Here is a 14,356-nt window from a genome sequence, read left to right as displayed (position 1 = left end):
AATACAAATTGAAAATAAGAGGTTTAAATTCTCCCTGTTGAAAATTTGGGAGGAGGTTCCCCTCTTTCTCCTTTCTTTCAGAATTCACTTAACCCATAAAACCCATTGTCATTGAGTGGATTACGACTCATAACGACTTTGGCTAAATTGTAAATTCTTTCTCTGTCTCTTTGAAAAGTACGTAAATCAAAGATGTTTCCTCAAGGACCTAGCAACCATCTCTTTTGAAATGTAATTATTAGGGAAGATCACTACACTACCTCCCAGTTTCCTGGAAGGAGATGAGTATAACTTCAGGTATCCTGCCATAAAGATACTAGAAAATTAACTATTTTATCTTGAAAATATGAATGTAATGGGCTGTATCCATCTAGCTATATATAAGGTCTGATTCTTTTCTGTCTTTGCAAGCTCTTTAGCAGGTTGCCTGTGCTGCAAAACATTCTGTTTAATTCTTACTCAATAATAAAACTTCCTTCTTTTCTACATTTGTGGAGAGGTTTTCTGGACTGGGACTAGATTTTGTGCTTAATTATATTCCCCCACCAGTACTATGAAAAAAGGAAAATGTAGAAGAGCATAAGGAGGAATTAGGAGTTTTGGGAGCAAGGTAGGTCACAATGAGAATGCTAGAGTTGTGTGAAGCCTTGAAGGAGTGGAGGGAGGTAGCTGAATACCCCTGGGAAGAGCAGTCCAGGCAGAGGGAACAGCCAGGGCAAAAACTTTAAGGCAGGAGCAGGCCTGGTGTGTTGGAGGAGGCCATATGGTGGCTGGAATGTTAAGATCAATGGGGAGAGTAGCAGAAGATGAACCCCTAAGTAGAGGGTAAGAGGCAGATTATTAAGGATCTCCTTGGTAAAGACTTTGACTATTAGTCTGAGTTAGCTGGGGAACCATTGCAGGGGTTTGAGCAGGGGAGGGTTATGATCTGTCTTAGTTTTAAAAGGATAGCTCTGGCTGCTTTGAGAAGAATAGAGTGGGCAGGGGTTGGGGGGGAGTGGTGACATCGGGAGAGGGAGGTGTCAGAGGCAGAGCAGGGAGATCTGTTAGGAGGTTACTGAGGTAATCTAAGTAAGAGATGATGGTGGCTGGGACCAGGGTGGTGGCAATAAACATGGTGAGAAATGGGAAAATTTTGGATATATTTTGAGGGAAGAGACAACAGGATTTTCTGAGAAATTGTATGCGATGTATGAAAGAGGATGACGACCCCAAGTTTTTGTGCTGAGCAACTAGTAGGAAGAAATCACCATCAATTGAGATAGTGAAAGCTACAGGTGGGGCAGGTTTTTGGGGAAAGATCCTGAGTTTATTTTTGTGTCACCTTTGAGATGTCCATTAGATGCTAGAGTGGAGTAGGCAGTTGGATATACTAGTCTATTTTGGGATAGGATTAAATGAGGCAATGCTTTGTAAAGCCATTAGAACATGTCTGATATACAGTAGTTATTATTAAGTAGTAGCTATTATTATTACTATAATGATAGGAAGGAATTCTGGTCCTAACTTGCTGTGTGACTTTGGATAAGCTACAATTCTTTTTCTGTGCCTCAGTTTCCTTCCTGGCATACTGGGGATGATAGCTTGGCTGCTAACCAAAAGGTCAGCAGTTCGAATCCACCAAGTGATCCTTGGAAACCCTCTGGGGCCGTTCTATTCTGTCCTATAGAGTCGCTATGAGTTGGAATCAACTGGATGGCAATGGGTTTGGAACATCTGTCTGTAAGGAAACCTGTAAACTCCTAAATTAGGTTAAGTCCCAGCTAATCTGGCTGTCAAGGTAGGTGGATGAAGTTGGACTTCTTCACTCTGACGTTTATACCCAAGGCATAATTAGAATTGCTATGATCCTGCTCCCATCACGCTCTCGGTGGGCACACATTCCTTCTTTGAATTCCCCAAAACACAAATTAACAGCCTATCAGAGGAGGACTAAAAAGTGGCTCTTGTTTTTGATAACCTGGTGTCTTTAGCAACCCTAATAGAAAACTGGTCAGTGGAACTGGGTGGAAGGTGGACACATAAACCAGAATTCAGGTGTGACAGAGTGACGAGTTTGAAGTGAACGGTGTGGCTATCCTTTCAAGGAAGTTGCCTGGGAAGAAAAGGAGACATTTAAGGAACAGCAGGACTGAGAGCAGGACAATTGAGGCTGGAAGGGTATTAAGTATATTTTAAACTGTAGGTAAGGATTTGCAGGAAAGAGAAATTGAATACATAAGTGAGAGCCAGAGGCAATATCTAATGAAATACGGCAGGAAGGAGGGCCCGGATTGAGAAGCCTCGATGAAAGGGATGGTTTTGCAAAGGATGAGGGACATGCTGGAGAGGCTGTACTGGCCTGTGTCCTCTCTTATGGTGCCTAGTGGGGGGTATGCCTAGGCCAGGGTTGGTCCCCTGACATCATCTCATGGGTGAAAGCCAGAGGAGAGAACCAGCCCAAATGAGGAGGTGTTATTGCCCCAAACTGATCACCCGCACCCATGGGACTGTCTGTCAACATATTGATCTGACTTGAGTGCGGATACTTCACCTTCAAGAACTCACTTTTGCCTTTATATGAATGACCTTAAGACCTTTCTCTCTGGACAGGGAAGGAGGCAATGGATAAAGAATCAGATAAATTTTGAGTTGGAGACAGCAGAGAGGTTGTGGGGAGCTCCTATCAAATGACACTGACCCCCCACCCCCACCCCAGGAAGTGGAGGCAAGGTGATCTGCTGAGAATGGCAATGTCAGAGCGGGGTTTAAGCTTGGAGGAACGGACAGTGTCTGCAAGACACGCTGAGAGTGAGCCATCAAGAGCCATCCAAGGCTTTGATCAATTATGGGAGGGCCAAACTGAGTCTGGTGAGCTCAAGTTGTACAAGAACCAGCTGGCCAGGTTTTGTGATTTCTTTCCAGCAGCCGTGTAGCCCAGGGGCAGGAGGAGATCATTGGCATTACCTTTCCACAGAAGCCAATTGGCAAGAATCATGGAGTGCGTAGACACAGGCTGCTTTCTTTTCAATGGCTGACTGAGGGATCCAGGGAGGCTGCTCCCTGTGAACAGAAAACTCAGAGCCTCAGGTTTTTCAGGGAAAGGGCAGAAGGAGTGGGGAGAGAGAACAATGGACTGTCCCTCTTGTACATAGAAATGTGTTGTACAGAGATTACTCTGGGTTTCTGGCTGCCTGTGGAACATGCTTGACTATCCTGGTTGAGGGAGTGAGTGGTCCCAAGGGTGGATCACCCAGTAGGCAAGGTAAACACGGGTTTACTTGTGCTGATTTACTAATCTGTGGTGACCAATTTCACATGGGTTTCACCACATCCTATGGGCTTACTTGTGCTGACTTACTCATCTGTAGTGACCAATTTCACACGTGAAACCCTTGTGAAATTGGTCACTATAGATTAGTAAATCAGCATAAGCAAGCCAAAGCTTACCTTGCTTACTGGGTAATCTGTCCTTGTCAGGGATTGTAAATGTGAAAAGAGGCTTTGATTCTATAGGAAGATGCTGTGGGGTTGGAAGAAAGACAGATGCCAGCCATACCTAGAAGCAAAATGATGTGGTGAAAAATGCGAAATTATTCACCATAGGTGATCTGGTAAGCAAGGTAAGCACCGTGCTTACCTTGCATATTGAATAATCCACCCCAATGGTCTGTGCATACTTCTCTTGTCTTTGTGAGATCAGCAATGCCTTAAAGAGATTGCCCTTTACAGGGTCCACTTGTAGATGAATGGCAGGTTCCAGTATCAGTTACGATACTAGAAGTTACATAATTTAGTTATCAGGACTCATTCTATTTTTAATTTAATCAACATTGTTGTTAGTTGCCATCAGGTCAGCTCTGACTCATAGGGGCCCTCATGTATAACAGAATAAAATGTTGCCAGGTCCTGCAACATGTTCATAAGCATTGGTATGTTTGAGTCCATTGTTTCAACTACTGTGTCAATCTATCTCATTAAGGGTTTCCCTTGTTTTTACTGACCCTCTACCAAACATAATGTCCTTCCTTTTCTAGCAGTTGGTCTTTCCTGATGACATGTCCAAAGTAAGCAAACTGAAGTCTCATCATCCTTGTTTCTAAGGACATTCTTGTTGTGTTTCTTCTTCTAAAACTGATTTGTTCATTCTTCTGGCAGTCCATGATTTATTCAATATTTTTCAACACCACAGTTAGAATACATCAATTCTTCTTCTGTCTTTCTTTTTCATTGTCCAGCTTTCACATGCATATGAGGTGATTGAAAAGACTGTGGCTTGGGTCAGGGGCACCTTAGTCATCAAAATGACATCTTTGCTTTTTCAAACTTTAAAACGGTCTTTTGCAGCAGATTTACCCAATGCAATAACACATCACTTGATTTCTTGACTGCTCCTTCCGTGAATGTTGATTGTTGATCTAAGTAGAATGAAATCTACTTTAACCAACATTATTGAGGTATAATTTATATTCACTAGACTGCTGTACAATAAAGTGTATGGCTTGATAAGTTTTGACAAATGTATATACCAGTATATTCACCAGTACAATCAAGACACAGAACATTTCCTTCACCCCAAAAGTGCCCTGTTCCCCTTTCCAATGCCCCACTTCACCTCTGGGCATAGACCAGATTAGTTTTCATATTCTAGAATTTCATATAACTGGAATAATACAGTGTGTACTTTTTGGTATCTGGCTTCTTTCACATAGAATAATGTTTCTAAAAGTCATCTATGTTGTTACATGTATCAGTGGCTCATTCCTTTTATTACTGAGTACTATCTCATTGCTTGAATGTACCACAATGTGTTTATCCATTCACCCGTTGATGGATACTTGATTGGCTTCTGGTTTTTGGCTATTACAAATACATCTGCTATGATCATTCATGTATTAAGTCTTTCTGTGAAGTATGTTTTCTTTTCTCTTGGGTAAATACCTAGGAAAGGAATAGTTGGATCATAGGGTAGGGGAGAGTGTAACTTTATAAGAAACTGTCAAACTACTTTCCAAAGTAGTTGTATCATTTTGTATTCTCATCCAAAGTGAATAAGGGTTCCTGTTCACAACTGATTCTTGAGTAAAGAAAAAGATTAGAGAAGGATGGCTATTGTCATGATTATCAGAGTTAGAATGCTGGGCTAAAGAGGTGACCCTAAGCCTAGAGTTACACTGCTTTATTGTATTCCTTATGCCTCTGTACGCTGTAGGCCAGCCCTGTGATTGAGTTAACATAGAGCTCCTTGCTCACACATACTGTGCATTTCAGATGTTATTAACTGTTAATTTACAGCCTTATATCACAATGCACCTCTGTCTGATGCTAACTCTTCCTAATCTCTGCTTTCTATCTCCTGGGGAGACTAATTTGTCTCCTCCTGAATTCAATTCCACTTCTTGCTTCTAGGTATCGCCCCTCCTAACAGATTCTGGCTCTGACCTCCAGCTTCTCTCTTTGAGCAGGTTTCATCCTTATCCCACTGGTGATGCTATATTTGGCCTCTTTGGGTTTCGCCTCACCACACCTGGCTTCATCTCATCACAGGCCCTTTTATGTCAGTGCAGGCTGCACCCTCATCAAGTTTACCTCAGTCCTGGGAGTAAGCCCCAGAGAGGCAACCGCATGCAGGCCACAGCACGGCCCATTCTACCTGAACACAGAGATGTATTTGAGGGCTTAGGACATATGATTTACCCCAGCGACTCAGGAACATGCTGTAGAGAGCAAAAGTCAGAGTTGTCCAGCCTTATGGATGACCGCTGCAATTTTACATATGGTTTGCCAGCCTGCCTGTTCTTCTGACTACTGTCTTGGTGGAAAGGCCCCAGCCTTCCTAGCAGTGATCAGATCATTGGGGAGATTGAAGGCCTCTTTCTCCTCCAAGGAGATGTAGCATTTCCCTGAGAAAAGACAGCCTCTAGCAGCAGAGACAGGTATCTCCAACACATGGCTATGGGGCCACTGCCTTAAGGGGAACTTTAAGCTGACCAACCCCATGCTAATACCATCAGAACTGACCAGGGTGTAAAACGAAAGATGGTGACCATTGTGAGGACCTGGAGGCACCATCTCAAAGGGCCCCTTGTATAGAAGAGTATGGAGTTGCACTTGACTACTAAGCTAAAGGCTGGCAGTTCAAACTCACCCAGCAGCACTATGGAAGAAAGGCCTGGAGATCTGCTTCCATAAAGATTACAGCCAAGAAAACCCTATGGAGAAGTTCTGCTCTGTAATACATGGGGTTGTTTTGAGTTGGAATTGACTCGATGGCAACAGGTTTGTTTGTTTGTTTTTTTAATGGACTAGGGTAGGGGATCCTGCCTGTGCTAGGCAGAAAGAAGCTTAGAAGCAGAAGGGTTAAGATCTGTACTCAACTTTGCCTTGGTATCTGCTTCCATGGATGGGGACAAAAAAAACCAAAACAAAACCCATTGCCGCTGAGTCAGTTCTGACTCATAGCGACCCTGTAGGATAGAGTAGAACTGCACCATAGGGTTTCCGAGGAGTGCCTGGTGCATTCAAACTGCCGACCTTTTGGTTAGCAGCCATACCTCTTAACCACTATGCCAACAGTGTTTCCCGGATGGGGACAGATCATAATAAAAGCAGGGAACTCTAGTAGCTTGGCTCAGAAACTCCAAATCCTCCACAATCTTTCTGGTTACCCCTTTTTTCTTGAGAGTTTGCTGTCAAGAAAAACCCTGTGTATAGAATGAGTGAGCGTGTGTGCATACCATGTATGTGTGAGAGAGAGAGAGGGAGAGACTCATATACACAGCTAGCGTCATCTCTTTCTGTTTTTTTCTGCTCATTTCTCTATGCCTCTCTGTATCTCTCTGATGACTCTTTTTATCTCTGACTGTTTCCATCCTTTGCTCTCTGCCTCTTTTGTACCCACTCCTCTTTTGGGGACTCAGTTGCTCCATTGTCGGTTCTGGCCATAGCCAGGCTAGGGTTAATAGGAAGGGAGAATTCATTTTATCTCCTATTTCCACCCTCCAATTAAAATTGGTTCTTATGCATCTCATTTCACCTTCCTTCAGGTGTGACCCAAAATGATCTCTGGATCTGGACCTCCAGCCTTCCAGGGGAGGCAGACCCAAGGGCTTTACCGTTAGTGGCCTCTTTGTTCTCTCTGCCACTCTATTTATGAGGCTGTGTCTTCACTTTATTTTTTATTTTGATCTCTTAGGCTTAGTTCTTTGCTGCCTTTTTGCTGTCTCCAGCCTCAGATAAGGCTCTGGGGACAGACCAGTTCCCCTTCCTGCCTGTTCCTCCGGACACTTGGAGTACCTGCTGAGAAACATGTGAGGGAGGCCTTGGAGGAGGAGGACAGTACTCAGGAGAGAAGCCCCCAAGCAGTCACCTCATAGCTTCTCCCCTCTTCAACTACCCATTGCCTTCTCACTCTTAGCAGACTCTTACTTAGATGCCATAGAGAGCAGAAGGGCCACCAGACACAACCACCCTCGCCTTACTACAAAACTCACAGACCTGTCTTTCTCTGTGGTGAATGTTCCCTTCCTCTTCCTTTTAAAGGCTCATCTTTTGCCTTTGCATTGAATCCTGTTTCAATCCACATTCTCAATTCACTCCTCTGTTACTTCTCTTTCTAATCTGTTACCTTTATTGGATTTCTTTCCTCAGTATTCAAATATATTCCACTCCCTTGCATATTAAAACAAAGAAAACCTTCTCTTGACCCCACATTTCTCAAGTCACCTCTTTACCTCTCTACTGCTTTTTGTCAAGCTTTCTGAAAGATTTGTCTATACATGTTATGTCCACTTCTTTAGCCCCATTCTTTGTTGAATTAACTTTATCTTATCAAACATGCTTAGAGTTTTAAAAGTCAAGTACTATTAAAAAGCATATGCATAAACACAGTAATTCCCTGCTCCATCCTTTCCCACTAGCCCCCAGTCCCTCTTCCCTGAGGGAGAATTCTCAGAACTCTACTTTAGATTTCTGTCTCTTACATCTTTGCAGTTCTAAACAGTATATGTATGCTGCTACCTTTTGATTATGGAGCCTTGGTGGCACAGTGGTTAAGAGCTTGGCTGCTAACCAGAAGGCTGGCAGTTTGAATCCACCAGCTGCTCCTTGGAAACGCTATGGGGCAGTTCTACTCTGTCCTATAGGGTCGCTATGAATCGGAATTGACTTGATGGGACCTAACAACAACCTTCTGATTAACTAATTTTAGGCATTATCTAGGGACTGCCTATTCTAGCCCACAAGCATTTAACTCTTCCACCATCACCCTTTCAATATGGTTATATTATAGTTTTAGTTAGATCAATATTCAGTGGTTACATCATTATTCCTATGTAAACATTATTCACACCTGAGTATTGTAGTTTACTGTTATGTTTCCTTTCTTTTGTTTGGCTTTTCTTAGAGTTAGTAATTCCTTATTTTAGTTCCATTTGTCTCATTTTCTTGGTTCTTATTGCTAGTTTTCCCCACATTTTCCCAATAGCTTTGAGTACAATTTTTCAGGTTAATCATATTAGTTAGTCTGTCAATCCTTTTCTTTTTTTCTTCCTTGGAGACATTCTTTCTGGAGAAATCCATTCCCTGTTAGAGCCTTCAGGGCTCTCAGCTCTCTACATGAGCTGAACAGCTGCCTTCTAGGACCGTTTTTCTCCTTGTTTGGATTCCTATTTCATGGATCTTACGTCTTCCCCCTTCTTTTGTTTTGGTGGAGGACATCCTTCAGTAGTTTCAACAACTTAAAGAAATGGTGCAATGGCAAAGGTGGTCCATTTTCTTTGGAATCTCTTTGCCTCTCTAGACAAACTGCCCAGTCTGGACTGCAATTGCAGAAAAGAGCTAGGGGCTTCAGAGAGGGGGGACTGTGAATCTGCTGGGCTCTTTTTCTCTTGGTGCCAGAACAGTTTATACCTTTGGTCCCTCATTTATTTCTCAATGTTAATATATGGAATAATGAGGTCAAGTTCTCCTCTGGTGAGCAGTTGCTCTTCCTACTGACAGAATGTGTGGGTGTTTCTGCTTCACAGTGCCCTAGGAGGTTTTTCATCTGTTCCAGCCCCACATTGTACTAGGTAGGGTCTAGGTTCCAAAGGGCAGGTGTCTGGGTGATCACACCTATCCTTTAATGCCAGCACGTCCAAACAGAAGTGATCTAGTGGGCTTGGGTGGCTTGGGCTGGGGAGCTATCTGGTCAGAAGTAAAGGACCTATTCTGTTTCAGTCTCAAGACCTGCTTTCCAGGCATCCAGCATCAGGGAGCTGAGCCACTCCCACCTCCTCTCCAACTCCCCACATTAGAACTGAGATCTTAGCAGGCACCACTGTTGTCTTCTCTTCCTCTTTCCTGAATTAGCTTAGGAGACAGCAGAGATTTGCTTATGCAGCCTGAGGCTTTGTTAGACATTGCTCCAGTTCCAACACAGCCTGCTTTTCCCAACTGCCCTGTGACTTGCAGCCAAATTCTCTTGTGTCCTCACATATTCCCGACATTTTCTCTCTCCTATTTATGTCTAGTTGAAACGTTGATATTTGAATCTCAGCAACCTTCCCCATTCTCAAATATCCCTTTGAGCACTCTCAGACATTGTACTCATGAGATGGATTCTCCATTGGTGTTAGATTGTAGGTATGATTCCAGACTCTGAAAACTTTCTATTAATTGTTGCTTCCTTTCTTCTGAAGACAGCCACCCTAGCAACATTTTAGTTCCATATTTTAAACAACTCAAGATCCTGCTCTTTTTTTCCCTGCTACTTCAGCATCTACAAATGTCTCCAGTCAGAGATGGATTAACCAGTAAGTATGGTATACACTGGCTTACAGTAAGCAAGGCACACAAGGCTTAATTGTGCTTACTTATTAATCTGTAGTGCACAATTTCACTTTTGGGCCAGAAAGGGACAGGCTTGCTTTTAAAAATTTATATATATATATATATATATATATAAATCCAAACTGTCTAAGGAGGCAGACAGGGCCTAATAAACAACGTGTGCAAGAGGGAGGGAGGGAAGGAGAGAGAGAGAGATCAACACACCCACACACCTCCCTACCTATATTCCTACACCATCACACATCACCTGGCAAAGAGTCGTAGAGGGAATGACAAGGAGGATTCCCCTGCTGTTTCATCACTCACTTTGTTTGGGACTCTGCACAAACCCCTCTTAACCCTGGCCTCCGAGCAGCAGCTTGCCAAGCACCTAGAATGCAGGGCGGCTGAGGTGCCTTCACACTGCTCTTCTCTCAGCGGGGACCTGTCCTCCACTCCCTTCTCTAGGTTACTGGTCTGAAACTGACTCCACACCCCAGTCACCATGGCCCTGGCCCATGACCCCTGTGAAGCATTGCTGTTTGCCTTGAATGACCTTGAGGAGGAAAACTTCAAGACATTAAAGTTCCACTTGCAGAACATGACCCAGCATAATGGTCATCGGCAGCTGGCCCGAGAGGAGCTGAAAAGCCTGAGTCCAGTGGACCTGGCATGTCGACTCATTCTAATGTATGGAGCACACAAGGCTGTGAAAGTGGTGCTTAAGGGCTTGAAAAAGATGAATCTGTTGGAACTCGTGGACCAGCTCAACCATGTTTGTCTGAATGGTGAGTGCAGCAGGGAAGAGAGGAAGTCAGGATGGCACCAGGGCCCCTTTCCATGGCATATCCAGAGACTCCCTATAATTTATGCTTTTTATCACCCCTGCCCTCTGACCTTGCCTGGGGAAACGCCAGTGCCCTAGTGTCCTAGGTAGTCCCCAGCTGAGGTCTCTGACAACTACTGAGTGGAGGGCACAAGCCGAGGGTGAGGAGTTATTTATAGAAAGACTACAGTGTTGAGTGGTCATGGTGCTCCTCCCCACACCTCCAGTTGTAGTGCCACAGAAGGGAAGAGTATGAAAAAAGGGGCTTAGAGATCTGGGATGGCATTGATGAAAAGATTTCCACTAACCAAAAGAAATGCCATCAGGGCATGTGGGTCAAACCTTTCTAGTTCCTCTCCTGGCAGGCAGTTCAGGCTGCTTCTCATGGAGGACCGTCTTCTCCTGTGCCCCTGCTTTGTCATAGAATAGTGGACTAACATTACCCTAGAGGGTGAGGTGGACATGGAGCCTAAATGGCCTCTTATCCCTTCTGTTGGGGTGCCAGGGGATCCATCGCTACCTGTGCTCTCTCTCATAGGCCTCCTTTCCTTCTGAGAACTCTTACGAAATACAGAAATGGGAGGGCTCAATATAATCAACATCTGCTCCAGAGCTCGTCTGTCTTTAGCTTCTGGCCCATCCTTTACCAAGAATAGGCTCTTATTATCTCATCATCACCCGGGTTCCCTTTCCATCCCTTCTCTTGGTCTTCACCTGTTCAAATGGGGATATTTCACATGAACATGCAGTCACATATTCTCACACACAGAGATTTTCACACGTACACATGTTCTTTTAAACGCATACTTACAGACACACATTAACATGCCTTCCCTACACAGAAATACACACGCTTCCCTAAGCATACTACCATGAACACATATGGATGCAAGCATTCACTTACATTCCCCAAATATCCACACACCCTTACACACTTATACAGATGTACACATGTGCAACACACATGCACACACACATGAAAATTTGTCCCTTTCCATGAAGCCAGAATTGTAATCTTCGGGGTGGTACAATTTAGAGAGCATGGAAGATGAGTCAAAAGGACAGAATCCAGAGTCTGAGAGGCCCATTTTCTCCTTTTTCCTCTCTGTCTCACCACCTAATATCCCACTTGTCTGGCTCAGATTACAGAGAAAGATACCGAGAGTTTGTGCACTGCCTAGAGGAGAGGCAAGAATGGCGAGTCAATGGCAACTATAACCAGCTGCTTCTGGTGGCCAAGTCCAGCCCAGGGATCTCAGAACCACCTGCCTGTCCTACCCTGGAGCAGCAGCTAGACTGGGTCATGGTGAATGCTCTGTTTGATCCAGGGGAAAAGCTCCACAAGCCCACAGTGGTGCTTCAGGGGTCTGCTGGCACTGGAAAGACAATCCTGGCAAGAAAAATGGTGTTGGACTGGGCCACTGGTAGCCTGTTTTCAAGCCAATTTGATTATGTCTTTTACGTTAGCCGCAGGGAAGTGATTCTGCTGCCGGAGTGGGAGCTAGACCAGCTCCTCTTCTGGTGTTGTGGGGATAATCAAGCACCTGTCAAAGAGATTCCTAGGTAGCCAGAACGGCTCCTGTTCATCCTGGATGGCTTTGATAAGCTGCAGAGGCCTTTTGCTGGTAAGTTGATGAGGCCAAGGTTGAGTCTCATGGAGGACCTGCTGCATCTTCTAATTAGGAAAAAGATTCTTTCTGAGTCCTCCCTTTCATCACCACTCAGCCCCTGGCTTTGAAGAATCCGGGGTGCTTGCTGGAGCAACCACATCATGTCCATATCCTAGGCTTCTCTGAGGAGTAGAGGAGAAGGTATTTCAGCTCCTATTTCACAGATGAGAAGCAAGCCAGAAATGCCTTTGACTTTGTACAAAGAAATGATGTTCTCTACCAAGCGTGCCAGGTTCCAGGTATTTGCTGGGTGGTCTGCTCATGGCTAAAGGAGCAGATGGAGAGAGGCAGGGCAGTCTCAGACATATTCAGTAGGAACACTGACATCTACATGCCCTATGTCTCCACCTTCCTGCCACCCAATGACAATGGGGACTTCTTGGAGCTTCCCCGGCACAGGGTCCTGAGGGGTCTATGCTCCCTGGCAGCTGAGGGGATCCAGCACCAGAGGGCCCTATTTGAAGAAGCCAACCTCAGGAAGCACAACGTAGATGGGCCCGGCCTTGCTGCCTTCCTGAGCAGTAACGATTACCAAGAGGAGCTTGACATCAAAAAGATGTACAGCTTCCACCATATTAGCTTCCAGGAATTTTTTTATGCCATGTCCCAAATGGTGAAAGAGGACCACAGCCAGCTGGGAGAGGAGTCCTGCAGAGAGCTGGAAAGGCTGCTGGAGACAAAGAATGAGGATATGACCCTCATTATGCAGTTTTTATTGGACATACTGAAAGAAGATAGCTAGCTCCTCGAATTTGGAGCTAAAGTTCTGTTTCAGAATTTCTTCCTGGATAATGCAGGATCTGAAGTATTTTGAAAAAACAACTGAAATCTATAATGCATAACAGCACCTGGGATTTGGAATTCTCCCTGTATGAGTCTAAAATCAAGAACCTGGTGAAGGGTGTTCAGATGAGTGACGCATCATTTAAGATGTCACAGTCACATGAAAAGAGGGCCCACGTGGGGCACTTATTTTCTGTCAAAACCAGCTTGAGAAATGGGAATGAAGAGGAGCAAAAAACGTCCTCTTGTGGGCAAAGATAATACAGCAGGGACACAAAAGGAGGTGTCTTAGTCATCTAGTGCTGCTCTAACAGAAATACCACAAGTGGATGGCTTTAACAAAGAGAAGTTTATTCTCTCACAGTCCAGTAGGTTACAAGTCCAAATTCAGGATGTCAGCTCCAAGGGAACAATTTCTCTGTCGACTCTGGAGGAAGGTCTGTGTCATCAATCTTCCCTTGGCCTGGGAGCGTCTCAGTGCAGGAACCTGAGGTTCAAAGGATGTGCCCTGCTCCTGGCACTGCTTTCTTGGTGGTATGAGGTCCTCTCTCTGCTTGCTTCCGTTTCCTTTTATCTCTTGAGAGATAAAAGGTTCAGGCCATACCCCAGGGAAACTCCCTTTACGTTGGTTCAGGGATGTGACCTGGGTAAGGGTGGTGTTACGATCCCACCCTCATCCTCTATTAACGTAAAATTACAATCACAAAATAGAGGACAACCACACAACACTGGGAATCATGGCCTAGCCAAACTGATACACATATTTTTTGGGGGGACACAATTCGATCCATGACAGGGGGCTTCTAATGGAAAAGGCAAAGGGACTGAGGAACTAGAGACAAGGAAGTTAGGAGCAGTCAGATGGGGAAGAACAGAAGTGGGGACAATAGAGCTGAAGGGTCAGAGTGATGATGGGGTGGAGGGACAGGAGCATTAGGGAAAGACAGAGAAAGCAAAAAAGAATGGGGAGATGAGAGATCAAACTAATGGGTTCTAGAAGGAGTGGAAGGACAGAGGAACAAATGAAGAGAGAATTAGATACAGGCATACCTCAGAGATATTGTGGGTTCAGTTCCAGACCACCACAATAAAGCGAGTCACATGAATTTTTTGATTTCCTAGTGCATATAAAAGTTATGTTTACATTATACTGTAGTTTATTAAGTGTGTAGTAGCATTGTATCTAAAAAAAAAACAGTGTACATGCCTTAATTAAAAACTACTTTATTGCTAAAAATGCTAACCATCATCTGAGCCTTCAGTGAGTCATAATCTTTTTGCTGGTGGA

General features: G+C 44.3%; 1 protein-coding gene across 1 annotated transcript; it reads left to right on the top strand.

The window, feature by feature from the left end:
• Positions 1-3,895: 3,895 nt before the first annotated feature.
• On the top strand, positions 3,896-14,005 carry NLRP10 (NLR family pyrin domain containing 10). Its single transcript, XM_004369819.2, is given in 8 exon segments — positions 3,896-3,911; positions 10,290-10,577; positions 11,758-12,324; positions 12,327-13,024; positions 13,026-13,097; positions 13,099-13,316; positions 13,318-13,351; positions 13,865-14,005. Coding segments are annotated over 8 exon segments (2,034 nt in total).
• Positions 14,006-14,356: the final 351 nt, after the last annotated feature.

This window comes from Trichechus manatus, unplaced genomic scaffold (assembly GCF_000243295.1).
Source record: "Trichechus manatus latirostris isolate Lorelei unplaced genomic scaffold, TriManLat1.0 scaffold00006, whole genome shotgun sequence".
NCBI classification, from domain to species: domain Eukaryota; kingdom Metazoa; phylum Chordata; class Mammalia; order Sirenia; family Trichechidae; genus Trichechus; species Trichechus manatus.
This window is presented reverse-complemented; position numbering and strand designations above follow the sequence as displayed.